This window comes from Neoarius graeffei, chromosome 1 (assembly GCF_027579695.1).
Source record: "Neoarius graeffei isolate fNeoGra1 chromosome 1, fNeoGra1.pri, whole genome shotgun sequence".
Classification (NCBI taxonomy): Eukaryota; Metazoa; Chordata; class Actinopteri; order Siluriformes; family Ariidae; genus Neoarius; species Neoarius graeffei.
The window spans coordinates 98,948,022-98,975,636 of NC_083569.1; the positions used below are offsets into that span (position 1 = coordinate 98,948,022).

At 43.3% G+C, this 27,615-nt stretch overlaps 2 protein-coding genes across 2 annotated transcripts in view; one reads left to right on the forward strand and one right to left on the reverse strand.

The window, feature by feature from the left end:
- Nucleotides 1–11,655, forward strand: part of efcab14 (EF-hand calcium binding domain 14) — a 46,557-nt gene extending 34,902 nt beyond the window's left edge. The window contains exon 8 of the mRNA XM_060913037.1: nucleotides 9,652–11,655. Within this exon, the coding sequence (XP_060769020.1) occupies nucleotides 9,652–9,827 (176 nt within the window). The 3' untranslated portion in view covers nucleotides 9,828–11,655. The remainder of the gene's footprint in view (nucleotides 1–9,651) is intronic.
- Nucleotides 11,656–23,814: 12,159 nt separating this feature from the next.
- Nucleotides 23,815–25,201, reverse strand: znf830 (zinc finger protein 830). Its single transcript, XM_060925696.1, has one exon. It carries the CDS (start codon nucleotides 25,131–25,133, stop codon nucleotides 24,174–24,176), a length of 960 nt encoding a protein of 319 aa, XP_060781679.1. The 5' UTR covers nucleotides 25,134–25,201; the 3' UTR covers nucleotides 23,815–24,173.
- Between the last annotated feature and the right edge of the window lie 2,414 nt (nucleotides 25,202–27,615).

The window sequence follows — 27,615 nt, forward strand, 5'->3', positions numbered from 1 at the left end:
TGTTCTTTTATGCAAGACAAAAACCTGTTTATGATGCTAATTTAGTTTAACTTTGACCCCAGACTTGTAGCTCAAAGTACAAAATGCCAAACGGCTTTTGAAATGAACAAGCCCTGGAATGTTCAGGAAGGTAAAAGGTTTCCTGGTTATAACCCATCAGCTGGCAGTTTCTTGAGATGCACTGCCGGTCAAAATTTTCATTTGTGTTCTAATTTTAGTTTACAAAACCTTCTGTCTGGAAGTATTCTCCATGTTGGAAAATGTAACGGTACAGATTGGCATGGCAGAATCCTTACAAAAAGCAAAACATTTTGAGTAGCGTCCGCCGTACACGCAGAGATGTCCACATCTCCGCGTACACAGACGGTCTGTGCTGGCTACTCAAGCCCAGAAAAAAAAACCTTGCCTTTCAGTGTTCAAGCGATTTATATCGTCTTTGCGACAAATAACGATTTCGTCTTTGATTTGGATCGAACATGACCAGAAGCAGAGGTGGACAAAGTACCCAACTTCGTTACAGATCCCGCTGGTCAAATTTTACTCCGACACAAGTGAAAGTTGTCCAGTCAATTTTTTGCTTAAGTACTGAAGTACTTGCTTTTAAAAATACTTAACTATTAAAAGTATGTTTGTTTTTTTTCTCAACGCATTGTTGTATTATTGCCACAACGCTTACAAAACCTAACGCCGTTACTAAAGACAGAAATGTGAATTCACAAAATGAACGCATGCTGTGCCATCATGGTGATTTAACGTTAAGCTAGCTAGTCAGTGAAGCTCCACCTGACATGCTAGCAAACTCTTTTCAAACTCGAAATCATATTGGGTAGCTAACGCTACTAGAAAAGAAAGATTTCTACATTATTTGGCAAGATTATGCTAAAGCACATTTCTGAAACACCTTCAGATAAGTTAATGTTATTCATGTTAGCGTAACTCTGTTTTTACATGCTAACTAAGAGTGTCCAAGTTAACTAGCTATGTGTTAACGTTAGCCATGGACAAGGCTACGGTAATTTGGCGGGCAAATCCATAGAAAGTCATTTGACTAACCAGACTGCATAGCTACGTTTACAATGTTATCGCTAGCTCTAAAAGCACAGACAACTTCATTGCAAGCTTTCTCTTGGAATAAAACGTTTACATACCTCGATATGCTCCCGCAGATCGGACGGCGAGTTTTTGTAGGCCATGATGTGGTTAGTTCTCAGCAAACATTTAAAACAAAACAAAAATCTTTAATCCTTTCAGAAAACTGAAACATTGGTTCTAGCTATAGAACCATGAGTGTGTGCATTCCCAGAAGACCTGCCTCCTTCCGTTCGGCCATCAACTGATCGTGTTCAAATAACACTGCGGAGGAATCACTGAACTTGATTTTATCCAGTCTATGGGCGTGACGTGACCCGAGTGATTACTGACAGGTTGTCTCAGTGTCACCTGCGAAAAAACGTCCACTTTCAAATCTGCTTCATAGTAACGAGGACCTTGATAGAAATGTCGTGGAGTGAAAAGTACGATATTTGTCTTTTAAACGTAGTGTAGTCGTAAGTTTCCAAAAAAAATCCTCCGTGTACTTAAGTACAGTACTCAGGTAAACATACTTCGTTACTGTCCACCTCTGACCAGAAGCGATGCCAGGTGATGGTTGTTGATCGATTCTCATGCTCTGATTGGCTGACCACTTGACCACACCATAGTGTATGCAGCGTTCAAGATAACAACATGGATATATTTTTGGGGTAGCAAAAAATGCTACACAATAGTAATTTTGTGTAGCTGCCCCCCCCCCCCCCCCCCCCCCCCAATATAGATATTAATTTGTAAATGTGCGAGTGACAGAAAATAAAGACACGAGTCTTATGACAAGTTTACAACAATGTTTTATTGCAGTGGGGCTTTATATCATGGCGCTAATATGCAAATGTAATGGAACAACTACTACAGCAAGCTTTAAGATCCATTTTCTGCATAAATATGACCTAAAACATCATCAGATTTTCACACAAGTCCTAAAAGTAGATAAAGAGAACCCAGTTAAACAAATGAGACAAAAATATTATACTTGGTCATTTATTTATTGAGGAAAATGATCCAATATTACATATCTGAGAGTGGCAAAAGTATGTGAACCTCTAGGATTAGCAGTTAATTTGAAGGTGAAATTAGTGTCAGGTGTTTTCAATCAATAGTATGACAATCAGGTGTGAGTGGGCACCCTGTTTTATTTAAAGAACAGGGATCTATCAAAGTCTGAGCTTCACAACACGTTTGTGGAAGTGTATCATGGCACGAACAAAGGAGATTTCTGAGGACCTCGGAAAAAGCGTTGTTGATGCTCATCAGGCTGGAAAAGGTTACAAAACCATCTCTAAAGAGTTTGGACTCCACCAGTCCACAGTCAGACAGATTGTGTACAAATGGAGGAAATTAAAGACCATTGTTACCCTCCCCAGGAGTGGTCGACCAACAAAGATCACTCCAAGAGCAAAGCGTGTAATAGTCGGCAAGGTCACAAAGGACCCCAGGGTAACTTCTAAGCAACTGAAGGCCTCTCTCACATTAACATTAGCCAATGTTCATGAGTCCAACATCAGGAGAACACTGAACAACAATGGTGTGCATGGCAGGGTTGCAAGGAGAAAGCCACTGCTCTCCAAAAAGAACATTGCTGCTTGTCTGCAGTTTGCTAAAGATCACGTGGACAAGCCAGAAGGCTATTGGAAAAATGTTTTGTGGATGGATGAGACCAAAATAGAACTTTTTGGTTTAAAGGAGAAGCGTTATGTTTGGAGAAAGGAAAACACTGCATTCCAGCATAAGAACCTTATCCCATCTGTGAAACATGGTGGTGGTAGTATCATGGTTTGGGCTTGTTTTGCTGCATCTGGGCCAGGACGGCTTGCCATCATTGATGGAGCAATGAATTCTGAATTATACCAGCGAATTCTAAAGGAAAATGTCAGGACATCTGTCCATGAACTGAATCTCAAGAGAAGGTGGGTTATGCAGCAAGACAACGACCCTAAGCACACAAGTCGTTCTACCAAAGAATGGTTAAAGAAGAATAAAGTGAATGTTTTGGAATGGCCAAGTCAAAGTCCTGACCTTAATCCAATGGAAATGTTGTGGAAGGACCTGAAGCGAGCAGTTCATGTGAGGAAACCCACCAACATCCCAGAGTTGAAGCTGTTCTGTACAGAGGAATGGGCTAAAATTCCTCCAAGCCGGTGTGCAGGACTGATCAACAGATACCGGAAACCTTTAGTTGCAGTTATTGCTGCACAAGGGGGTCACACCAGATACTGAAAGCAAAGGTTCACATACTTTTGCCACTCACAGATATGTAATATTGGATCATTTTCCTCAATAAATAAATGACCAAGTATAATATTTTTGTCTCATTTGTTTAACTGGGTTCTCTTTATCTACTTTTAGGACTTGTGTGAAAATCTGATGATGTTTTAGGTCGTATTTATGCAGAAATAGAAAATTCTTAAGGGTTCACAAACTTTCAAGCACTACCGTAAAAGTTCTAACGTCCCAATGAATTTAAAGGCGAAGTCTGACACTGTAATGGCTTATTTGTGCAAATAAACTTTTTGGACGTTCTGTTTCAAATACTGGATTCTGCGTTTTCCATCTGTTTGCCACGATCGCGGAAAACCGTTGTCTATTAATTTATTTATCCGTCAATCCATCCATCCCCTGCTGGACAATCAGCAACTGACTAACCCAATTACCCTGGGAATGTTCAGAAATAAGGAAAGCTTATAATTTTCTTCGAGAAGTTGGCCAACTTTTCACATCACGTTCCTGTGCGATACACTCAGGGAAATTAATAAGCAGTTCTTCAAATTTAGGTCGCATTTTGCGATGCGATACCAGCTATCTTGAACGCTGAGTGAGTGTAGTTGTGTTACCGAGCCAGGCAGCGTACTACAAAGGGTTGCTGAGAAAGTCAAGTTCAAGTAACTTTATTTCTACCCGAAGATAAACTTGTTTTGCAGTGAAGTGAGTCAGCTTTCTCTTCCACACACGCCAAACAACACCTTAAAACATCCAACATAAAACACAGCGTGATAAACATAAAAAACATGATTAAAAAACATAACATGAAGTGAAGACTTGTTTAAAAAGGCTTATGGCAGCAGGAACAAAACTGTTTTTATACCGCTTGGTTTTACATTGTGGTATTTTATATCTCCGTCCTGCCGGGAAAGGCTGGAACTCACGATGTAGTGGGTGAGAGGTGTCCTTTAAAATTGATCCAGATATCCTCTGTACCTGTCTGGAGTACAGCGATTCTGGATTACGACAGATTACCAAACCAAGACACCAAGCAGAAAGATAAAACCAAGCACGCAAACATCCGGAGGGAAATTTCATCCATATTTTGCAAATATTTTACAGGGAAATGGTTAGTAATTTATTGGTGCATTCTCAGCTAGAAGGCATGTAAATTTTCAAAATTTTCTGCTCCCCAGACCCCTCTAGCATTGGCGCACCACACCGGCTTCACTACTACAAATTGCAGAGCCGCCTACTACTTTTTATAGAATCACCCGGTCCATCCGCCTGTCTTGTAAGCGCAACTCCATCCTAAACGGTTTGATGAAACTTTACACAGTTGTGGTCTAGCACCTGAAGATGTGCATGAAGGAAGATAATCCCGAACCAAGGTCTTAAAGATACTTATTTTCTTCCATGTGTCGTTATCTGGTGACATGGCTGCTGTTCCACTCCATGAAATTGTACCAAATGGATTTAGACCCCATATATTCTTGAGATGAATGATGATGCAAGGAGTAGACGTAAAGAAAGTTGGTGAATTCAAGTACCTGGGGTCAACTGTGCAGGAAAATGGGGGCTGCGATAATGAGGTGAGAAAGAGAGGGAGTGCAGGCAGGGTGGAGCAGTTGGAGAAGGATTTCGGGAGTCATTTGTGATAGGAAAGTCCCAGCAAAAGTGAAAGGTAAGATGTATAAGACAGCAGTGAGACCAGCTGTGATGTATGGATTGGAGACCGTACCCTTAACGAAGAGACAGGAGGCGGAGTTGGAGGTGGCGGAGTTGAGGATGTTAAGGTTTGCGATGGGAGGTTGGACAGGATAAGGAACGAGTACATCAGAGGGACGGCACATGTGGAGAGCTTGGGAATGAAGCTAAGAGAGATGAGACTGAGATGGTATGAGCACATCCTGAGAAGAGATGCAGAGCATGTTGAGGATGGCGCTGCCAGGCAAACGAAAATGATGAGATACATGGATGTGGTGAGAGAGGACATGAAAGTGGCAGGTGTGGTAGAGAAGGATGCGGAAGACGGAGCAATGGAGACGGAAGATCCGCTGTGGCGACCCCTAATCGGGAGCAGCCAAAAGATGATGATGAATGGCTAATAGGAGCTTGACTCATGGTGTTGCAGGGGTGTGGGGGTTTGTTTGTTTTAAAAAGTTCACGCACAGTTCCAGTTGACACATTTTGTTGTGGGGGGAGGGTGTCCGATAGTGAGTTTACTCACAGACTACGTTTACATGCACATCCAAATCGAGCTGCTGTCGGTAATTGAGCTGAAGGTCCCAGCAGGGTGCCAGAGAAATCCAATCCTACATGCACACAATGAAATCGAGCTATTGTGCACCCGAGCCACAGGTGGCGCTACACGCCCCATCGTGCTGGTACACTTCCGGTTGTCGTCATGAAGAAGAGCTATTCAAGAGTGTAAACAAAGTTATCAGTTCCGTGTTCTCCATTGTGCGTTTTTCTCCCATCCATGAATTTTAATATATTCAACTCCTTAAGCTGAATGAGCATGAACTCTGTCTCCTCATTGCTCCAGAAGTGCACGTTTCTGCTCGCCATTTTCTCTTCTTCGTTTGTTCCTCCTGACCTCTTCTGCTGCTCGCTACTACTGTTGTCATGCCGACCGAGGCTGTCGTGTTTCCCGCTTGTAGTCTTGTCACTCGTCACTTCCGGAAGGGGCAGTGCTGAAGTAAGTAGCTCGACTACGTAGCTCGATAGGGTTTACATGCACTAAGTAGCTCGGCAGAAATCACATAAACTAGGTCGTGTAGCTCGATTACGAGAAATCAAGTTCGGTTCAATTTCGGCCGAATTAAGGTGTATACATGGCATTTTGAACTTCGATTTCAGTCGAGCAACGGCAGAAATTCGATTCTCTCTATGTGCATGTAAACGCACTGACTGTTCTAGTTTAGTCAGCTACTTCAGATTTTCTGGAGAACCCTGCGTACACATCTGTAGGCTGTTAATGTATTGAAATGAGCACATTAACGTAAACCTGACGACTGGAACAACAGAGTTCATCAACCAATCAGAAGCAAGAATTCATCAGTGATGTGGTATAAGAGGAAAAGTTTGTGTGAAAAAGGAGATTCCCCCCCCCCCTCCAAGTTACCTCGCCTGGGACAGAGTCCACCAGGGGGCAAGGTATTGTTTTCGGTGGGCTTTCTTTCTTTCTTTCTTTCTTTCTTTCTTTGTTAATGATTTTACGGAAAACGGCTGGACCAATCTTCATTAAACTTTCAGGATCGATGGGCATTGGTCTCAAATAGAACCTCCAACATTTTAGGGGTCATCCAGTTAAGGTTTTTGTGGCTACTGCTTTATATAGAGGCGCAAGCCACAATGTCATCGTTCTGTAAGAATGTAACCATCGCGCAGTACGGCGCGTGTTTTGGCTTGGCCGAGGGCAGCACGGCGCGTGGTTTTGGATTGGCCGAGGGCAGCACGGCGCGTGGTTTTGGATTGGCCGAGGGCAGCGCGGCGCGTGGTTTTGGATTGGCCGAGGGCAGCGCGGCGCGTGGTTTTGGATTGGCCGAGGGCAGCGCGGCGCGTGGTTTTGGATTGGCCGAGGGCAGCGCGGCGCGTGGTTTTGGATTGGCCGAGGGCAGCGCGGCGCGTGGTTTTGGATTGGCCGAGGGCAGCGCGGCGCGTGGTTTTGGATTGGCCGAGGGCAGCGCGGCGCGTGTCTTTGGATTGGCCGAGGGCAGCGCGGCGCGTGTCTTTGGATTGGCCGAGGGCAGCGCGGCGCGTGTCTTTGGATTGGCCGAGGGCAGCGCGGCGCGTGTCTTTGGATTGGCCGAGGGCAGCGCGGCGCGTGTCTTTGGATTGGCCGAGGGCAGCGCGGCGCGTGTCTTTGGATTGGCCGAGGGCAGCGCGGCGCGTGTCTTTGGATTGGCCGAGGGCAGCGCGGCGCGTGTCTTTGGATTGGCCGAGGGCAGCGCGGCGCGTGTCTTTGGATTGGCCGAGGGCAGCGCGGCGCGTGTCTTTGGATTGGCCGAGGGCAGCGCGGCGCGTGTCTTTGGATTGGCCGAGGGCAGCGCGGCGCGTGTCTTTGGATTGGCCGAGGGCAGCGCGGCGCGTGTCTTTGGATTGGCCGAGGGCAGCGCGGCGCGTGTCTTTGGATTGGCCGAGGGCAGCGCGGCGCGTGTCTTTGGATTGGCCGAGGGCAGCGCGGCGCGTGTCTTTGGATTGGCCGAGGGCAGCGCGGCGCGTGTCTTTGGATTGGCCGAGGGCAGCGCGGCGCGTGTCTTTGGATTGGCCGAGGGCAGCGCGGCGCGTGTCTTTGGATTGGCCGAGGGCAGCGCGGCGCGTGTCTTTGGATTGGCCGAGGGCAGCGCGGCGCGTGTCTTTGGATTGGCCGAGGGCAGCGCGGCGCGTGGTTTTGGATTGGCCGAGGGCAGCGCGGCGCGTGTCTTTGGATTGGCCGAGGGCAGCGCGGCGCGTGTCTTTGGATTGGCCGAGGGCAGCGCGGCGCGTGTCTTTGGATTGGCCGAGGGCAGCGCGGCGCGTGTCTTTGGATTGGCCGAGGGCAGCGCGGCGCGTGGTTTTGGATTGGCCGAGGGCAGCGCGGCGCGTGGTTTTGGATTGGCCGAGGGCAGCGCGGCGCGTGGATTTGGATTGGCCGAGGGCAGCGCGGCGCGTGTCTTTGGATTGGCCGAGGGCAGCGCGGCGCGTGTCTTTGGATTGGCCGAGGGCAGCGCGGCGCGTGTCTTTGGATTGGCCGAGGGCAGCGCGGCGCGTGTCTTTGGATTGGCCGAGGGCAGCGCGGCGCGTGTCTTTGGATTGGCCGAGGGCAGCGCGGCGCGTGTCTTTGGATTGGCCGAGGGCAGCGCGGCGCGTGTCTTTGGATTGGCCGAGGGCAGCAGAGAATCAGAACCATGTTTATTGGCCAAGTATGTTCACACACAAGGCCCAAATCAAGGTCAAGGCCACCAAATAGGTCAAAATCATTTTTCCATGGTATCTTCCTTCATATTCATCACAAGTGCTACCAGGCGAGGTTTGTTTTGCCTGGCAACACTTGTTAAATACAGATTTTTTTTTTTTTTTTCAGTAAACTACTGTCACTTATACCAGTTTCTTACTTCGATTCTCAAGGATTTAACTGGACTTTTTTCTTTTTTTAATGTTGTCCGTGCCTATTATAAAGTAAATTATATTATTTTGTAGAACTGTCTTGAAATATATGTATTAGTTATTCCACAAAATCAAGTTGTATCTGAGCTGATAGCTATAAGCCATGTATGACGATTGAATGGAGTCACGGTTTTATTCTATCCACATTCACTGGATTTTGAGAAATGGAGCATTTTTTTATTTTTTGCAAATTCAATAAAAAAAATAATTTCCAATTAGCTGGACTTCTTAAAAACCTATCAATGGCTGCATGAATTGACTTGAGGTTTTGTTTGTGGGGTTTTTTTTTTTTTTGTATAAAGTGCCGTCTTGCTGTCGTGCTGAGGTATAGAACAGCTTTAGACATTTATTTAATTCTTCCTCGGACATTTCAGTTCTGTAATTTTTCAAACTTCTTTGAGCTTTTGAACCAGTCTAAAAAAAAAATTCAACAAATTTTAATGCTTGAAGATGATGAATGGAAACAAACCGGCGAAATGACTGGGGTGATTTGTTAAAAATGCGATAATTCTAGAAATTTTTTTTAAAAAGATACGTTCTTGCCATCAAATACTTTTTATTCCATATTTTATTGCGTCTTTTGTATTTTTTTAGGGTTTTCGAGTAGTTTTTATTTCGTCCTCGGTTGGTTCAGCAACACGCGCCGCCATTTTGTTTTTCTCTACTCACAGTATATGAGCTGATATCCTAGTAGTAGAGTAGCCAATCAGAGCATGCAATTGCTCATATCATAGATAGATATACAGTACTGTGCGGAAGTCTTAGCCCTCCTATGTTTTTTTTTTTTTTTTTTCCTCCCCCCTTTCAATACAAACTTTGTTATAGATTTCTATTTTATGACTGAGTCAAAACATTACAAAAACATTTTAGAGTCCAAACATTCGTTTTCCAGCACAAAATTAAATGTTAAAGTTTGTATCTGAGCAGCATAAGAGAGCACTTTTCAGACTAAAAAAGAAACCATAATGAAGGCTACTGGAATTTTTTTGGTGCAAAATGAAGAAGTGAGTGTGACAGTGTGTCCAGAAGAACCGTGGCTGGTTCTGTAAGATGCTCGGTAAAACCTACAGCTCATTTCCGCATAAAACTGCACTCACTGTACCTGAGACGACTATTTTTTTTTTTTTTTAATGCCGTTGATATTCTCTGAAGTCAGATATGTGTCGATCGAGCATCTCCTCCATAGACCTTCTTGCTCTGTTCTTGCAGATCTGGAGACGTTTGTGCGTGCGCAGCTGGAGGACGCCACTGAAGGACTGACGTACGAGGAGCTGAGGAAGATCTTCGGCATTTCCACTCCGGATTCCCGTCTACTCGAGCCGTACGACGCGGATCAGAACCGCAGGTACACGCTGGAGGAGCTCCGGGCTGCCGCTTCTCTCTGAGGACACGAACAGCAGCAGGATGCCGCGCTGCACTCGATGTGAACTGTTCTCGCAGTGGCTGACACGACTGCTGTGACTCCTCCTCCTCCTCCCCCATTCCTGTAAACCAGTATTGGAGAGATTTGAACTTGCAGAGAAACGACCTTTTGCATGCCACACGTGAGCACACGCTTCGCCGTCGTGTTTCAGTTTTAAACCGTCTCCAGCGTCGTCATGGACCTCGAATAAAGCGATATGAAGATTTTATTAATAATTACAGAGGTGTAAAGATGTTTACTCTGTGTATGTGTGTGATCAGAACATGTGTATATTAGAGATTCAGGTTGGTGGCTTTGATACCTAGACTCAAAATTTAGACACGATCCTCGAGTTACATTGTTTGTTTTTAAAATGTCTATGTATTTTTTTTTTTGTACAGGATAAAAACACATTCCTGTCACTTTTGGGTGGAATCTGTGAGAGGAAATGCGTTGGAAATTAATTTAACATGCTATTTAATTGTGTATTTAGCAAAATGTAGCAATAATGTATTACTCTAAAGGCGTATTGGGTATATTTTGTGACTTACTGTGTGTGTGTTTTGTTTTGTTTTTTTGCAGCAATGTATTAAGTTTCAACAAAGTGTTACGTCACCGTCGGCTGGAGCTGCTGATGCTGTTTTAAGGTGAACGTTAACTTTAACAGGTAGTGAAGGAAACACTGAGGATGGATGGAGGAAGGGACGGGAGTGGCTTTTCACTCCTGTCTTGTCCCTTCCCGTGACCAAAATAAAGAAAATAGCTTTTATTAATTTTAGAATGGCATGCGATCGACAGTAAAATCGACTCCCATCCTACAGGAATCATGTGACCCGTAGGCTTCCAGACAAAATGTTTTTGTATTGTATTGTACTATACATCTCTCACACACATTCCAGTCATCTTAAAGCGGGGGTGTGCAAACTTGAAAGTGACCGGTGATGAATGAATGGGGAAAAAAAAAAAAAAAAGCTCACAGTCAAAGCTAGTGTCTCATGGGGGGGAATTTTAAGTCATTCCTGTGTGGATCAACATCTGTGTTGTTTTTTTTGGTTCGTTTTTCTGTCCCTGAAATGTTAATGATTAATTCTCTAAGCATTGATCGATTGATTTAATGTGTGAAGATGTAGCAGAATTAAAAGACAAAATGCCTCGAGTTGCATCATCAGAATGGTCAAGGGGGTGGGGCTAAGTTACGGCCCTGAAAAATATCATCGTAAGTCTGGAGTGTAGAAAAGGAGTTCAAGTCTGATGAATGGTAATATTGCAAATCGCAATATTTTTACAGCATCTTTTTTTAAAAGTATGATTATGACACGTGTAGAAACATTTTTCAAAATGACACACCGCCGCTTTAATGAAGGAAAAGGACGAGCGTTAGTCCTGATAGTGTGTGTATATGTGTGTGTGTGTGTGTGTGTATACAGAAGTGCTGAAAACTCGTCTTCGTTGTGACTATGGCAACGAAGGACGATATTTTAATTTCTCCATCTGAAGCGTGATACACAAAAGTTTGTACACCCCCTCATGTTTAGTAATGTAAATATTCAGTATGAATTATGTTTGAGTGAGTGAGTATCAGCCTCCGCACTGCTTCGTGTCATTTCCATCTGTAGAGTCTGTACGCTGGTGCTCAGGCTGGACTTTTCTCTGCTTCCTGGTGTTAATGAATGATTAAATGATTGTTGAGATGGTTCAGGGAACCTGTTTGGTGTAAAATATTCAGCGCTGTACATTAGTATAATGAATGCACTTGTGCTCAGCATGTTGCTTTTTAATGTAACATGTATAAAGGCCTAATTTATCCGAAAGCGTCTTCACTGTGTCGTCTTTTCTCGTCTGATTGGATGTAAAAACTGATACTTTGTGAAGCTTTGCTGCTGTTCGTGGTTCGAATGAGTGGGTTGGTTGGTAAAGAAACTAGTCACAGAATCGGATGATAATTTTCTGTAGGACACCATTTCCAGCTACAAAGCAAATCATGGGTTTATCGTAAAGCTCTTGTTTCTATAGTAACATTTGTATGGTGGATGATTAACAAACAGGTTTAAGAATGTATCTGATATTATTTTTAGAAGGAGTTGCCAGTGTCAGCACTTTAACAGTCAAAGGTAAAGCTCAATTTAATTTTTGGGCAAGTTTTCAGGATGCACTTCATGGTTTTCTCATTAACAAGCTGTATTTTATACCAGTTGAGTTTGATTATTAAAGGATTATTATTATTAGCATGTGAATGTAGCTTGAAAGTTTGTGAACCCTTTAGAATTTTCTACATTTCTGCATAAATATGACCTAAAACATCATCAGATTTTCACACAAGTCCTAAAAGTAGATAAAGAGAACCCAGTTAAACAAATGAGACAAAAATATTATACTTGGTCACTTATTTATTGAGGAAAATGATCCAATATTACATATCTGAAAAGTATATGAGCCTTTGCTTTCAGTATCTGGTGTGACCCCCTTGTGCAGCAATAACTGCAACTAAACGTATACGGTATCTGTTGATCAGTCCTGCATACCAGCTTGGAGGAATTTTAGTCCATTCCTCCGTACAGAACAGCTTCAGCTCTGGGATGCTGGTGGGTTTCCTCACATGAACTGCTCGCTTCAGGTCCTTCCACAACATTTCCATTGGATTAAGGTCAGGACTTTGACTTGGGCATTCCAAAATATTAACTTTATTCTTCTTTAATCATTCTTTGGTAGAACGACTTGTGTGCTTAGGGTCGTTGTCTTGCTGCATGACCCACCTTCTCTTGAGATTCAATTCATGGACAGATGTCCTGACATTTTCCTTTAGAATTCATTCTTCCAACAATGATGGCAAGCCGTCCTGGCCCAGATGCAGCAAAACAGGCCCAAACCATGATACTACCACCACCATGTTTCACAGATGGGATAAGGTTCTTATGCTGGAATGCAGTGTTTTCCTTTCTCCAAACATAACGCTTCTTATTTAAACCAAAAAGTTCTATTTTGGTCTCATCCGTCCACAAAACATTTTTCCAATAGCCTTCTGGCTTGTCCATGTGATCTTTAGCAAACTGCAGACAAGCAGCAATGTTCTTTTTGGAGAGCAGTGGCTTTCTCCTTGCAACCCTGCCATGCACACCATTGTTGTTCAGTGTTCTCCTGATGGTGGACTCATGAACATTAACATTAGCCAATGTGAAAGAGGCCTTCAGTTGCTTAGAAGTTACCCTGGGGTCCTTTGTGACCTCACCGACTATTACACATCTTGCTCTTGGAGTGATCTTTGTTGGTCGACCACTCCTGGGGAGGGTAACAATGGTCTGGAGTTTCCTCCATTTGTACACAATCTGTCTGACTGTGGATTGGTGGAGTCCAAACTCTTTAGCAATGGTTTTGTAACCTTTTCCAGCCTGATGAGCATCAACAACGCTTTTTCTGAGGTCCTCAGAAATCTCCTTTGTTCGTGCCATGATACACTTCCACAAACGTGTTGTGAAGATCAGACTTTGATAGATCCCTGTTCTTTAAATAAAACTGGGTGCCCACTCACACCTGATCGTCATCCCATTGACTGAAAACGTCTGACTCTAATTTCACCTTCAAATTAACTGCTAATTCTAGAGGTTCACATACTTTTGCCACTCACAGATATGTAATATTGGATCATTTTCCTCAATAAATAAATGACCAAGTATAATATTTTTGTCTCATTTGTTTAACTGGGTTCTCTTTATCTACTTTTAGGACTTGTGTGAAAATCTGTTGCTGTTTTAGGTCATAGAAAATTCTAAAGGGTTCACAAACTTTCAAGCACCACTGTATATCATACTATGCCAGAACAAAAAGCAATCATACAGGTGAAAAATAAGAAGTGGAATGCTGTACATACACAGCCGTGCTTTTTATCTCCTGCTGACCGAATGGCCATCCTCAAAAAACACACGATAACCTGCCTCAATGATTATTGTCCAGTCGCTCTTACCCTGTCATTATCAGCTGCTCAAAGCACTTAGCTATCACCCACATCAAAGACTCTATCCCAGCTGATCTCGACCAACGCCAGTTTGCCTACCGGGCAAACAGATCAACTGAGGACGCCGTGTGTGTGGCTCTTTATACAGCCTTTTCACACCTGGAGAAGCCCAACACCTACGTCAGGATGCTGTTTGTTGCCTTCAGCTCAGCATTCAACACCATCTTGCCGAGTCAGCTGATCAAGAAACTGTTTGCACTAGGACTACTTCCATGCACATGCAAATGGTTACTGGACTTTCTGAGTAATCGCCCCCAGTCTGTCAGGCTTGGCAGACATACATCTTCCATCCTCACCCTGAGTACCGGTGTGCCACAAGGCTGTGTGCTGAGCCCCCTCCTCTATGCACTTTTCACCCACGACTGTCAACCCACCCACAAATCGAACGTTATTGTTAAGTTTGCGGATGATACGACGGTCATTGGGTCATCTAATAACAATGAAGCTGCATACAGAGAGGAGACTCAGAACCTGGCAGCGTGGTCTTGAACACCAAGACCAAAGAAATCATTGTGGACTTCAGGACCTCCAAAAAGACAGCACACAGCCCAGTAACCATCAGAGCAGAGTTTGTGGAGACAGTCTCCAGCTTCAAGTTTCTGGGAGTGACCATCATGGAAGACCTCTCCTGGACTGATAACACCTAGTAGGCAAAGCACAACAACGACTCTACTTTCTGAGGAGATTAAGGAGAGTCAACCTCCCCCACAAGCTGCTGGTCAATTTCTATAGGTGCACCATAGAAAGCATATTAACAAACTGTATGACCGCCTGGTACAGCAGCTGCACCAAAAAGCCCTAAAGCATGTTGTGAAACCAGCCCAGGACATCATTGGCACTGAGCTGCCATCTTTTTGAATCTGCTACACACCACTCACTGTGTCAGAAGGGCCAAAAATATTATAAAGGATGTTGCTCACCCCGCACATCACTTGTTTCAGCGCTTCCCATCAGGCAGGTGCTTCAGATCTATACGCACACGCACCAACAGACTTAAAAACAGTTTCCTTCCATCTGCAATAAACTTATTGAACTCTGATATCTCTACAGTCTGATATGACGTGTAATACATTGTTTTTATATTCAATCCACAACCTGTACATATTGCTTGATTTCCATATCATTTCTGTTAAGTGTATTTATGTTCATTTTGTTTATATTATATTTAATTACTTATCGCCTTTCTTAGCTCTTAGGAGGGTTTTTTTGGTCAATATTTTGCACCTTTCGGACTAGCACAAAAGAAATTTCATTGTGCCTTAACAATGACAAAGTACTTATGTCATGGTGGCGTCCGTCTGTCCCGGGAAGGGTGCTTACCTTGTAAAATCAACTCCTCTTACAATTTTTGAAGGAATTTCACGAAACTTGGCAGGATTCTTTGTTATATGTCGGTAATACACATATTGCAATTTCATTCAATTTGGTCGCATTTTCCCAGAGTTACAGCCCTTGATTAACAAAATTATAGTTCGACAATTTCCTGAGTGTTTCCTCCTTCTGAAATCAACTCCTCTCACAGTTTTTGGAGGAATTTCACCAAACTTGGTAAAAGGCTTTGTTATATGACGGTTATACGTGTATTGTTATTTTGTTCAATTCGGTCACATTTTCCCAGAGTTACAGCCCTTGATTAACAAAATTTATAATTTGACAATTTCATGTAGGTGCGCTCGCCTTCTGACATCAACTCCTGTCACAATTTTTGGACGAATTTCTCGAACCTTGGCAAAAGGCCTTGTTATATGATGGTAAAACGCAGATTGTGATTTAATTTAGTTTGTGAAAATTTTCCCAGAGTTTTGACCCTTGATTAAATAACTTGTACTTTGAGAATTTCATGAGGGTGTATGTTCTTCTGAAATCAACTCCTCTTACAATTTGTGGAGGAATTTCACCAAACTTGGCAAAAGGAGTCTTTGTTATATGACAGTTTATGCTGATTGAAATTTCGTTTAATTTGAGCAAATTTTCCCAGAGTTATGCCCTTGATTATTAACAAACTTGTACTTTGGCAATTTCTTCAAAGTCTGCTTGCTTTCTGAAATCAACTTCCCTCACAATTTTTATCCCCCGCTGGCCGAAAGGCCCAAAGAGGGATTATGTCGTGGCGATGTCCGTCCCGGTAAGGGTACTCACCTTCTGAAATCAACTCCTCTCACAATTTCACGAAACTTGGCAGGATTCTTTGTTACATGTCGGTAATACACATATTGTAATTTCGTTCAATTCAGTCACATTTTACCAGAGTTATGACCTTGTTACCATATTGTGCTCTGAGCGCTCGTTTTTAGCGACGTGCAGAAAACGTCCCACACTGAAAAGCAAAACCTCTCTTGCATTGCTCTGATGAAAGCAGCAGGAATGAAGATCCAATGAGCCACAAGGAAACTACAGGATAAAGGCTGTTCTTTCGGGCTGATTACAGCCACGCCCACAAGTTAGAGCTGTGATTGCATTTCAGTATGGAACGACTGCAACACACTGATGAAAGAAAATGCAATTAGATTGATGTCATACCTACTTCAAGGTCATCCCCCCCCCAAAAAAAAAAAAGAGATAAAAGAAGGCCCAGCAGCGACTACACTTCCTGAGGGTGCTCAAGAAGAACAACCTGGATAGTAAGCTGCTGGAGACTTTCTACAGATCCTGCTGATGTACTGCATCTCTGTTGCCCCTTTTCCACCAAAGCAGTTCCAGGGCTGGTTCGGGGCCAGTGCTGGTTCACAACTCATTCAACTTGCAAGCCAGCTGAGAACCAATTTGCTTTTCCATAGCTCGGGGTGCTAAGGGGAGCCACGTCATTACGTCACTGTATACGTCAGTTACGTCGCTGCGTTTGCATAAACCTTGGCGCGAACATCGAAGCAACAACAACACGGAGAAGTAGCAGCAACAACAACAATAATAATGGATGACTTCGCGTTTGTACAGCTGCTGCTTCTTGTCGCTTAAAAGTGGTGACCTTTTGCGGTCTTGCTATTGTTGTTGGTCTTAACAACTCCACCCCCCCCCGCTGACGTAAGTGGTTCTTTCCTCTGGCCCAGCAAAGAGTTAATGCTAGCCTGGAACCGTTTTTTCTGGCCCCAGAGCCAGTTCTTTGCCGGTGGAAACAGAAAACCCAGTTCCAAACTAAGAACCAGCCCTGGAACTGCTTTGGTGGAAAAGGGGCATGTGTGGTACGCCAGCTGCACTGACACAGACAGGAAGAGGCTGCAGCGAGTGGTTAAGACAGCGCAGAAAATCATTGGCCACCTTCTCCCCACCTTGGATGACGTCTACACCTCTCACTGCCTCACCAGAGCGAGAAACATTGTCGAGGATAGTTCTCACCATCTCTTTGACCTGATGCCCTCTGGGAGGTGCTACAGGTGCATCAAGTCCAGGACTAACAGGCTCAAGAACAGTTTCATTCCTCGAGCCAATACACACTTGTGTAACTTTTTAAATGTATGGTGTGTGTCATACGTTGTTTTGGTGTAGGTTTTATTTTTATGTGGTCCCTGGACTTTAAAACCCTTTAATTTTGTTGTACTCCATACAATGACAAATTCTGATTTCTGATTCTGAAACACAATTAGGATAAAGTTCATATGCTTGTTTTTGAATTTGTTGTCAGCAACACATTTCAAAAAAGTTGGAACTGTGTTGCATCACCTTTACTGCGAGTTGGCTTAGTGGTTGGCGTGTCCACCTCTCAATCAGGAGATTGCGAGTTCTACTCACGGTCAGGTCATACCAAGGACCATCATAAAAATGGTACCTACTGCTGTCTGGCAAGGCATGCTGCAATACCAACTCTCGCGGTTACCAAAGGACTAGCCCCCCACTGTAACCCTAGCTGTGTAATAGGCGAGAGGCCAAGGGCGACGGAAACAGAGATCGGCGCCGCCCTATGCGCCACCTGGTGTGGGAAGGGACTTTGACTTGCATCACCTCTACTTTTATCAACACTCTGTAAACATTTGGGAACTGATGAGACCAACTGCTGTAGTTTTGAAAGAGAGATCTTGTCCCATTCTTGCCTGATATACAATTTCAGTTGCTCAACAGTTTGGGGTCTCCTTTGTCGTATTTTGCGCTTCATAATGCACCAAATGTTTTAAATAGGAGACAGATCCGGACTGCAGGCAGGCCAGTTTAGAGCCCAGACTCTCTTACTATGGAGCTATGCGGTTTTAATATTATGTGCAGAAAGCGGTTTGGCATTTTCTTGCTGAAAGAAGGAAGGCCTTCCCTGAAAAAGATTTTGTCTGGATGGCAGCATATTGCTTAAGCTACACATACCCCTATCCCAGCTTTTCTGGGATATAACGAAATATAGAGTTTCTATGATTTGCAAATCATCGCATTCTGGTTTTATTTAGTTTACACAGTGTCCCAACATTTTTGGAATTGGGATTATAAATCAGTAGATCTGGAGGGTCCTCAGACATAGTGTTTTGGTAAACTGGGATGTATGGATGCTGTCAGTCCCCACTCGCTTGCTCACTCGAGTTTGTTGACGGTGTAGTGGCTGCTGCTTTATGTCCCGGGGCTCCCTCATGCCTGTGTTACCTTCCGGCTCTCCCCTTTTAGTTATACTGTCATAGTTAGTTTTGCTGGAGTCCCTGCTTGTACTCAGCGCAAAATGTATACTGTTCTTACTCATCAGGTGACATTGGGCATACCTGTTCCTCTGAGTTACATGTCAATCCTGAGATCGAGATGCTGACCTCTTATGCTCCTCGGACCTGCCTGATCCATCCTGATGCCTTATGTCTGGTTGGAGTCTCATCGCATCGCTCCTGTGGAGGACAGCCCCATGAGGACAGTTGAAAGTCACACTTGGAAGACGCTCCGGACTCTTACAGTAATGCTTTTATGGCTGAGGACTACAGTTGACTTGCTAACTTTAGGACTGCAGTTGTCATGAACAGTTTTGCACTCAAGTTTCCATCAATGAGTTTATAACATCAACGAAACTGACTTCATGTTAAAACTGTTAATATTATAGTCATGCTGTCTGTTGTTGCCCAAATGAGGATGGGTTCCCTTTTGAGTCTGGTTCCTCTCGACGTTTCTTCCTCATGTCATCTGAGGGAGTTTTTCCTTGCCACCGTCGCCACAGGCTCGCTCATTGGGGATAGATTAGGGATAAAATTAGCTCATGTTTCAAGTCGTTCAAATTCTGTAAAGCTGCTTTGCGACAATGTTTATTGTTAAAAGCGCTATACAAATAAACTTGACTTTCTGAAACATGTTGATGACACTCAAAATGAACATATATTTTTCAAAAAACAAAAATTTCTCAGTTTCAACATCTGATATGTTGTCTTTGTATCATTTTCAATGAAATATATAGAGTTTCTATGATTTGCAAATCATCGCATTCTGGTTTTATTTCCAGTTTACACAGCGTCCCAACTTTTCTGGAATTGGGGTTGTATATCATTAAAGGCATAACGATTATCGTAACTATACCTGCTTTTTGATCAACTTTGTTAATCACTTTCATTTTACTGAACTAATAAATACATAGTGATAAAACAGTTATGGTCAGGACAAGTGAAAAATCTTGCTGCTTATCTGATTGGATTAAAAAGTTAACGTCAAGACTTGGAATGCTGTGCTTTTCAGTGTGGAACGTTTTCTTCATGTCATCACTGAACAGCAATCGAGTTTGTGTTGTATTTCATATTCTATCCCTTAAGTCAAGTCAAGTTTATTTGTATAGCGCTTTTAACAATAAACATTGTCGCAAAGCAGCTTTACAGAATTTGAACGACCCAAAATACGAGCCAATTTCATCCCCAATGAGCACGCCCATGGCGACACTGGCAAAGAAAAAAAAACCAGACAACACAAGGAAGAAACCTCGAGAGGAACCAGACCCAAAAGGGGACCCATCCTCACCTGGGCAATAACATCAACAGTCCTAACACAAAGCCAGCCTTGTTGATGCCACAAACCCCCCACCGACAGAAACCCGAGCGCAAAACCGCCCACGACAACCGCAGTCCCAAAGTCAGCAAGTCAACTGCAGCCCCCAGCCCAGGGATGAGAATGAAAAATATTTTTTTTAAAAAGTCTGAAAAAAGCCGGGGGTTTGGGGGCCGCAGGCATCCAACGGGGCCCAGGGGGCGGGAGCTAATGATTTTTGGCTTTTTTTTTCCCCAAAACCATTAATTTTATCAGCAAAAAGTTGCAATTTATTTGGAAATAAATTCCCCTTCTTGGTGGACTACCAGGTAAAAATAATTAATATGGTACACGAGACTTGTTTTTAATCAATTCACATTTGATGATTTCAAAAAATCAATGCACCTTTTAACACAAGAGCTCTACAGTATTATATTTCTGCATTTTTGCTATTCATGTCTTTGTTAACATGTGGATATCAATGTAAAGTACAAATTGTAAATAAAAACGGAATGCAATGATGTGGAAGTTTAAAAATTCCATATTTTATTCAGAATAGAACATAGATGACATATCAAATGTTTAAACTGAGAAAATGTATCATTTAAAGAGAAAAATTAGGTGATTTTAAATTTCATGACAACAACACATCTCAAAAAAGTTGGGACAAGGCCATGTTTACCACTATGAGACATCCCCTTTTCTCTTTACAACAGTCTGTAAACGTCTGGGGACTGAGGAGACAAGTTGCTCAAGTTTAGGGATAGGAATGTTAACCCATTCTTGTCTAATGTAGGATTCTAGTTGCTCAACTGTCTTAGGTCTTTTTTGTCATATCTTCCATTTTATGATGCGTCAAATGTTTTCTATGGGTGAAAGATCTGGACTGCAGGCTGGCCAGTTCAGTACCCGGACCCTTCTTCTACGCAGCCATGATGCTGTAATTGATGCAGTATGTGGTTTGGCATTGTCATGTTGGAAAATGCAAGGTCTTCCCTGAAAGAGACGTCGTCTGGATGGGAGCATATGTTGCTCTAGAACCTGGATATACCTTTCAGCACTGATGGTGTCTTTCCAGATGTGTAAGCTGCCCATGCCACATGCACTAATGCAACCCCATACCATCAGAGGTGCAGGCTTCTGAACTGAGCGCTGATAACAACTTGGGTCGTCCTTCTCCTCTTTAGTCCGAATGGCACGGCGTCCCTGATTTCCATAAAGAACTTCAAATTTTGATTCGTCTGACCACAGAACAGTTTTCCACTTTGCCACAGTCCATTTTAAATGAGCCTTGGCCCAGAGAAGACGTCTGCGCTTCTGGATCATGTTTAGATACGGCTTCTTCTTTGAACTATAGAGTTTTAGCTGGCAACGGCGGATGGCACGGTGAATTGTGTTCACAGATAACGTTCTCTGGAAATATTCCTGAGCCCATTTTGTGATTTCCAATACAGAAGCATGCCTGTATGTGATGCAGTGCCGTCTAAGGGCCCGAAGATCACGGGCACCCAGTATGGTTTTCCGGCCTTGACCCTTACGCACAGAGATTCTTCCAGATTCTCTGAATCTTTTGATGATATTATGCACTGTAGATGATGATATGTTCAAACTCTTTGCAATTTTACACTGTCGAACTCCTTTCTGATATTGCTCCACTATTTGTCGGCGCAGGATTAGGGGGATTGGTGATCCTCTTCCCATCTTTACTTCTGAGAGCCGCTGCCACTCCAAGATGCTCTTTTTATACCCAGTCATGTTAATGACCTATTGCCAATTGACCTAATGAGTTGCAATTTGGTCGTCCAGCTGTTCCTTTTTTGTACCTTTAACTTTTCCAGCCTCTTATTGTCCCTGTCCCAACTTTTTTGAGATGTGTTGCTGTCATGAAATTTCAAATGAGCCAATATTTGGCATGAAATTTCAAAATGTCTCACTTTCGACATTTGATATGTTGTCTATGTTCTATTGTGAATACAATATCAGTTTTTAAGATTTGTAAATTATTGCATTCCGTTTTTATTTACAATTTGTACTTTGTCCCAACTTTTTTAGAATCAGGGTTGTATTAAGCAGGCAACATTCAACATCACTCCCCTTTCAACTGCTGTGTGTACTAACTTGGTTTTATCTGGACAGGATGCTGTGTAATGTAATACAGATACCATATGGTCAATTTGAAGATCGAGATGGTGATTTTGAATTAAAGAACAGGCATGTACAATGGGCATTACATATTGGAAATTTTTTTAAAATCAAAAACTAAGTTCATCTCGGCCTAAAAATTTGGGCAGACGCTCCCGGGCGGCACATGCCAACAATTCCCCCACCCCGTCCCCCTATGAAATGAGCAATAAGTAGGAGAGTTACACATGGTATCATACCTAAAATTTTATCAGAAATATAGATATGATACTATGATTCTCCCCAACATGCTACATTAGATAAGCTAACCCCATTTATAAAAGATACACACACACCGTGGCATTGATTCGTGCGATATACATTATAAATATAATGAATCATTGAACAGGCAAAATAATTTTCGACCTACCTTTGTGTTTTTTGGTGTATATGTGAAGTTCGATAGTCCTTGCCCCTCTACTAGTGTAGTTTATCATGTCAGAACACAATGAGCAAAGTACTTTTCCTGGGACGTCTAGTTTCCGTATGTGATGACCGAGCTTCGCTGTGATCTCAACATTCAGTGTTCTTTCTAACCAAGCCCTTCGAAAACAGTTCTTTATTCCTGCACCTTTATCAATCTCCCTCGCTCGATCCTCTTCTTTCTTATCTAGGACTTTTGCCATTGTCGATATGCTAAAATATCCCGCCTGAATACGTCTTTCCGATGTTACCAATGCGTATCGTCAAACAGTGTGCACGGTCGGTGAACGGCGACTGCAAGCCACGCGTGGAGAGCATGCGCACTTGTGTTTATACACTGCACGCGATGGGATTTCCCGAAAATTCTACCGCAAATAAGTCGAACATTGTCGCAAAAATTAATGTTAATTACGACATGTCGAAAGACTCGAGTGTGTTAACCCAGAGCCCACCAAGAATCTAGACGTTTTAAGGTGACCACAGATCGTTAACCATACAACCCCCCACCCCGAAAATTTCTCAACGGATTTACATCGATCTCAAAAACGATCATTTTGGTCTGAAAAAGTCAGAAATCCGCCGATCAGCGGAAAATTCTCATCCCTGCCAGCCACAAAAGCACCACTGCAAGAGTGTAGAGCGTCCTCCAGGCGCGACCCCCAACTGTCCACATGGGGCCGCCCTCCACAGGAGCGATGCGATGAGACTCCAACCAGACACAGGGCACCAGGATGGATCAGGCAGGTCCGAGGAGCAGAAGAGGTCAGCATCTCGATCCCGGGACCGACATGTAACTCAGAGGGACAGATTTTTTTTTTTGGGGGGTGGTGAAAACACAGGTTGTTAGGTATGCCCAATGTCACCTGAATAAGTAGGAACAGTATACATATTGCACTGAGTACAAGCAGGGATATTCTCATTATCTCTAGCCGCTTTATCCTGTTCTACAGGGTCGCAGGCAAGCTGGAGCCTATCCCAGCTGACTACGGGCGAAAGGCGGGGTACACCCTGGACAAGTCGCCAGGTCATCACAGGGCTGACACATAGACACAGACAACCATTCACACTCACATTCACACCTACGCTCAATTTAGAGTCACCAGTTAACCTAACCTGCATGTCTTTGGACTGTGGGGGAAACCGGAGCACCCTGAGGAAACCCACGCGGACACGAGGAGAACATGCAAACTCCACACAGAAAGGCCCTCGCCGGCCACGGGGCTCGAACCCAGAACCTTCTTGCTGTGAGGCGACAGTGCTAACCACTACACCACCATGCTGCCCCAATAAATCAACTATTCCTGCTAATTAATACAGCGACTTGAGACGAAAAAAAACCTCATTCCAACGTTAACTATGCTCCAGTCTTGGCTGATGTATGTAGTGCAGCAGGTGGTGGGATACGGAACAAGTAGCTTGTAGTATTGTTACAGCATTGAAGTGCGACACAATACCGTTTAACATATCAAATCAAAACCTTTATTTTACAAAAGACAAAGCAGAAGTTTATTGACTTTTTTTTAGTTGGTTGTAAAGTAATTACAAAAGTTTCGTCCACAGGCAAAACGGCGCTGCTGATTTATCAATCACTGTTGAGAGGTTGTATTCCTTCCGCACTCCTTACACAGTCTGAGTGCAGGTTGAGGTTCACGCTTCTAGGAAATTTCTTACCCAGAGTGAGCTGGAAAACATTTCTCTCAAATCCGCTGTGATCTGAAAACTCGTACGTGAAATGACCAAATTTAATCACGACGACGAAAAGATGCAAATCTAAACAAACATTACGGCAGTCTTCACTGAAAGGGAGATGCGAGGCTACACGAGCGCTCCTTTGGCTCTCCAGTCTTGGCGTAATACGTTCATCAGTTCCTCCTCATCTTCCTCTTCATCCCCACTTCCTGAGAGATGTCGCTCTTCCTCTGGCATCTTCTTCTTCTGTTTGTCGTTGTAGGCCTCCTGTTTGTTCTGCAACATGTCGACCCTGCGCAGGCACTCGATCTGCTTGTTGATTTCGTTGATCTGCCTTTCGAGGCGCCCTTCCTCGTCTTCCTCGGCCACGATGGCCTCCGAGGCGCTGCTCGCCTGCCACATTTCCTTCTGGAACTCCTCCCACTCTTTGTTCATGTGGTCCTTCGGCGTGTCCACGTTACGCACCTTGGCGTCCCGGACGGGGTCGTCGAAGAAGCCTTCGGGAAGCGCCTCTGCCGCGTGGTCCTTCTTGTCCGACTCGGCTTTGGAGATGGATCCAGGGCCGCCGCTGTCGAAGAAATCAACAGGAAGTCCGTCAGACAGAGGACCTGGCTGCTTTACATCACTTGGACCTTTACTTGGATCGTCGTCGTCGTCATCATCATACTGTCCAGCCAGGAGTCTGAGTCCTGCACTTGGTCCACTGGTCCCAGTCTTACCCTGGAAGGAATCAGCACCCCCACCAACACCTGAGCCTTTAGGCTTCTTCCCATCCTGCACTTCCGGTTCTGCAGCCTTCCTCTTCAGTGTGGAGGGTTGTGGAGCCTGAGGGGCTTTCCCCTCGCTCTGTTTAACCCCTCTGAGCTCTAACACTTTGTCTTTGTGCTGTTTTCCCAGGATGTGAGCCTGCCACAGGATCTCAGTCTTGACCTGGACGTTACACAACACGCAGCTCAGCTGCCCCACACTGTTGTACTTGGCGTAAGGGGATTCGACGCGTCTCTTCTGCTGCTTCTTCTCCCTCATCAAGCGCCGCAACTCATCCTGATTCACCACCTTCTTCCCTTTCGCTGCTTTAGAAGCCATGATTTCAAGCGTTAGTTCCAAAAATCCGTCTCTAACACCGAGCTAGCAGTCCGGCTTCCGGCGCAGGAAAGTGACGTCATTTGTAGTAGATAAGAGTCGCGGTCTAACCTGCTTTTTTTTTTTTTTTAAATAGTACGTGCGCAAAATTAGTCGAGTTATTTAGTGAAACAAACAATGCGTGTAATTATTTAAATAATTATACGATTGTTTTTATGTGGATGATGTCACAAACATCAGTGAACTTTAGATAATGGATGCCAGGAAGTGAAATAAACAAACAAACAAAAATCAGAAGCTTACAAATGACATGGATGCACATACAGTAATTTTTTTTTAACTTTTTTTCAGCAGTTTGTGCTACAGTATTTTTTTTTTAAATTTATTAAACAAAGGAAAATGTACAAACTCTCAGGGAGGATATGGATTAAAATTATAGATTTGGGGATACATGCAAGCTGCATGTAAATTACATTTTAAATTAGGTAATTAAATGAACACATAACGGAGCAGAGACACAAAAGGAAAATGATTCATATTAAATTATAATAACAACGAGCAATGTCTCTACCTGTTTTTCTTGCAATTTTACAGTCTATTTTTTTGAGAGACAAGAAAAACATTTTAAAGTCATTAATAAATCCAGGGAAGGAGGGCTTACAGTTTCTCCATTTTGCACAGTGAATATGATATTTACCCTTTAATAAAATTATGTTAATAATGTTTGTGCTACAGTAGCTCTAATGTAGGATTCCAAAAGTCCATCTCTCACACCGAGCTAGCAGTTGGGCTTCCGGCGCAGGAAACTGACGTCACTTGTAGTAGCTAAGAGTCGCGCTCTAACCTGCCTTTTTTTTTTTTTTTTAAATAGTCCGTGTTCAAAATTAGTCGAGTTATTTAGTGAAACAAACAATACGTGTAATTATTTAAATAATTATACGATTGTTTTTATGTGGATGATGTCACAAACATCAGTGAACTTTAGATAATGGATGCCAGGAAGTGAAATAAACAAACAAACAAACAAAAATCAGAAGCTTACAAATGACATGGATACAGTCATTTGTAAGCTTCTGATACATTATTTTTTTATTATTATTTTTTAAAACTTTTTTTCAGCAGTTTGTGCTACAGTATTTTTTTAATTTATTAAACAAAGGAAAACGTACAAACTCTCAGGGAGGATATGGATTAAAATTACAGATTTGGGGATACATGTAAGAGAAAAACAAAAACAAATAAGCTGCATGTAAATTACATTTTAAATTAGGCAATTAAATGAACACAACGGAGCAGAGACACAAAAGGAAAAGGATTCATAAATTACAATAACAAATAACGAGCAATGTCTCTACTTGTTTTTCTTGCAATTTTACAGTCTTTTTTTTTTTGAGAGAGACAAGAAAAACATTTTAAAGTCATTAATAAATCCAGGGAAGGAGGGCTTACAGTTTCTCCATTTTGCACAGTGAATATGATATTTACCCTTTAATAAAATTATGTTAATAATGTTTGTACTAGGGGCGGCACGGTGGTGTAGTGGTTAGCGCTGTCGCCTCACAGCAAGAAGGTCCTGGGTTCGAGCCCCGTGGCCGGCGAGGGCCCTTCTGTGTGGAGTTTGCATGTTCTCCCCGTGTCCGCGTGGGTTTCCTCCGGGTGCTCTGGTTTCCCCCACAGTCCAAAGACATGCAGGTTAGGTTAACTGGTGACTCTAAATTGACCGTAGGTGTGAATGGTTGTCTGTGTCTATGTGTCAGCCCTGTGATGACCTGGCGACTTGTCCAGGGTGTACCCCGCCTTTCGCCCGTAGTCAGCTGGGATAGGCTCCAGCTTGCCTGCGACCCTGTAGAACAGGATAAAGCGGCTACAGATAATGAGATGAGATGTTTGTACTACAGTAGCTCTAATGTAGGATTCCAAAACAATTTGAAACAATTTATTTCTGTGTGCTCAGAGGTATCAACACGTACCACTAGATCAGTGTCAAGGGGGAATGTAGTGTCCCACTACGAAAGACTACATTTGGTAAATCATCCTTTTCTTCTGTAGCCACAAATCAGTGGAATAACCTCCCAACAGAATTAATATCCTGTACAAATTTTAAGTCTTTTTCACATTTGACAAAGAAATGGATATTATCAACTCAATTATGCATACATGGATAGAAAAGGATAGTTAGGGCATTTTATTGAATGGTATGTGTGTGTGTGGGGGGGGTATTGGGGGGTATGCAGGTCTTGCACTTTTTAGTGTGTTTGTGGGTGTGTGGGGATTGTGAGGGATGGGAGAGTCCTGTGGGGGGGATTTTCTTATTCTTATTTTATCTTATTATGCTTGTGTATGGCCATTAGGTGTGGGAGGGTATAACCTACTGAAATGTGGTTATTGGTGGTTTGGAGAGCATGTCTTGTGCTCTCTCTCTCTCTTTCGAGGTTGGAGTGGTAAAACTTATACTCTATGTAAAAAGGGGGTAGTGGGATGGGAT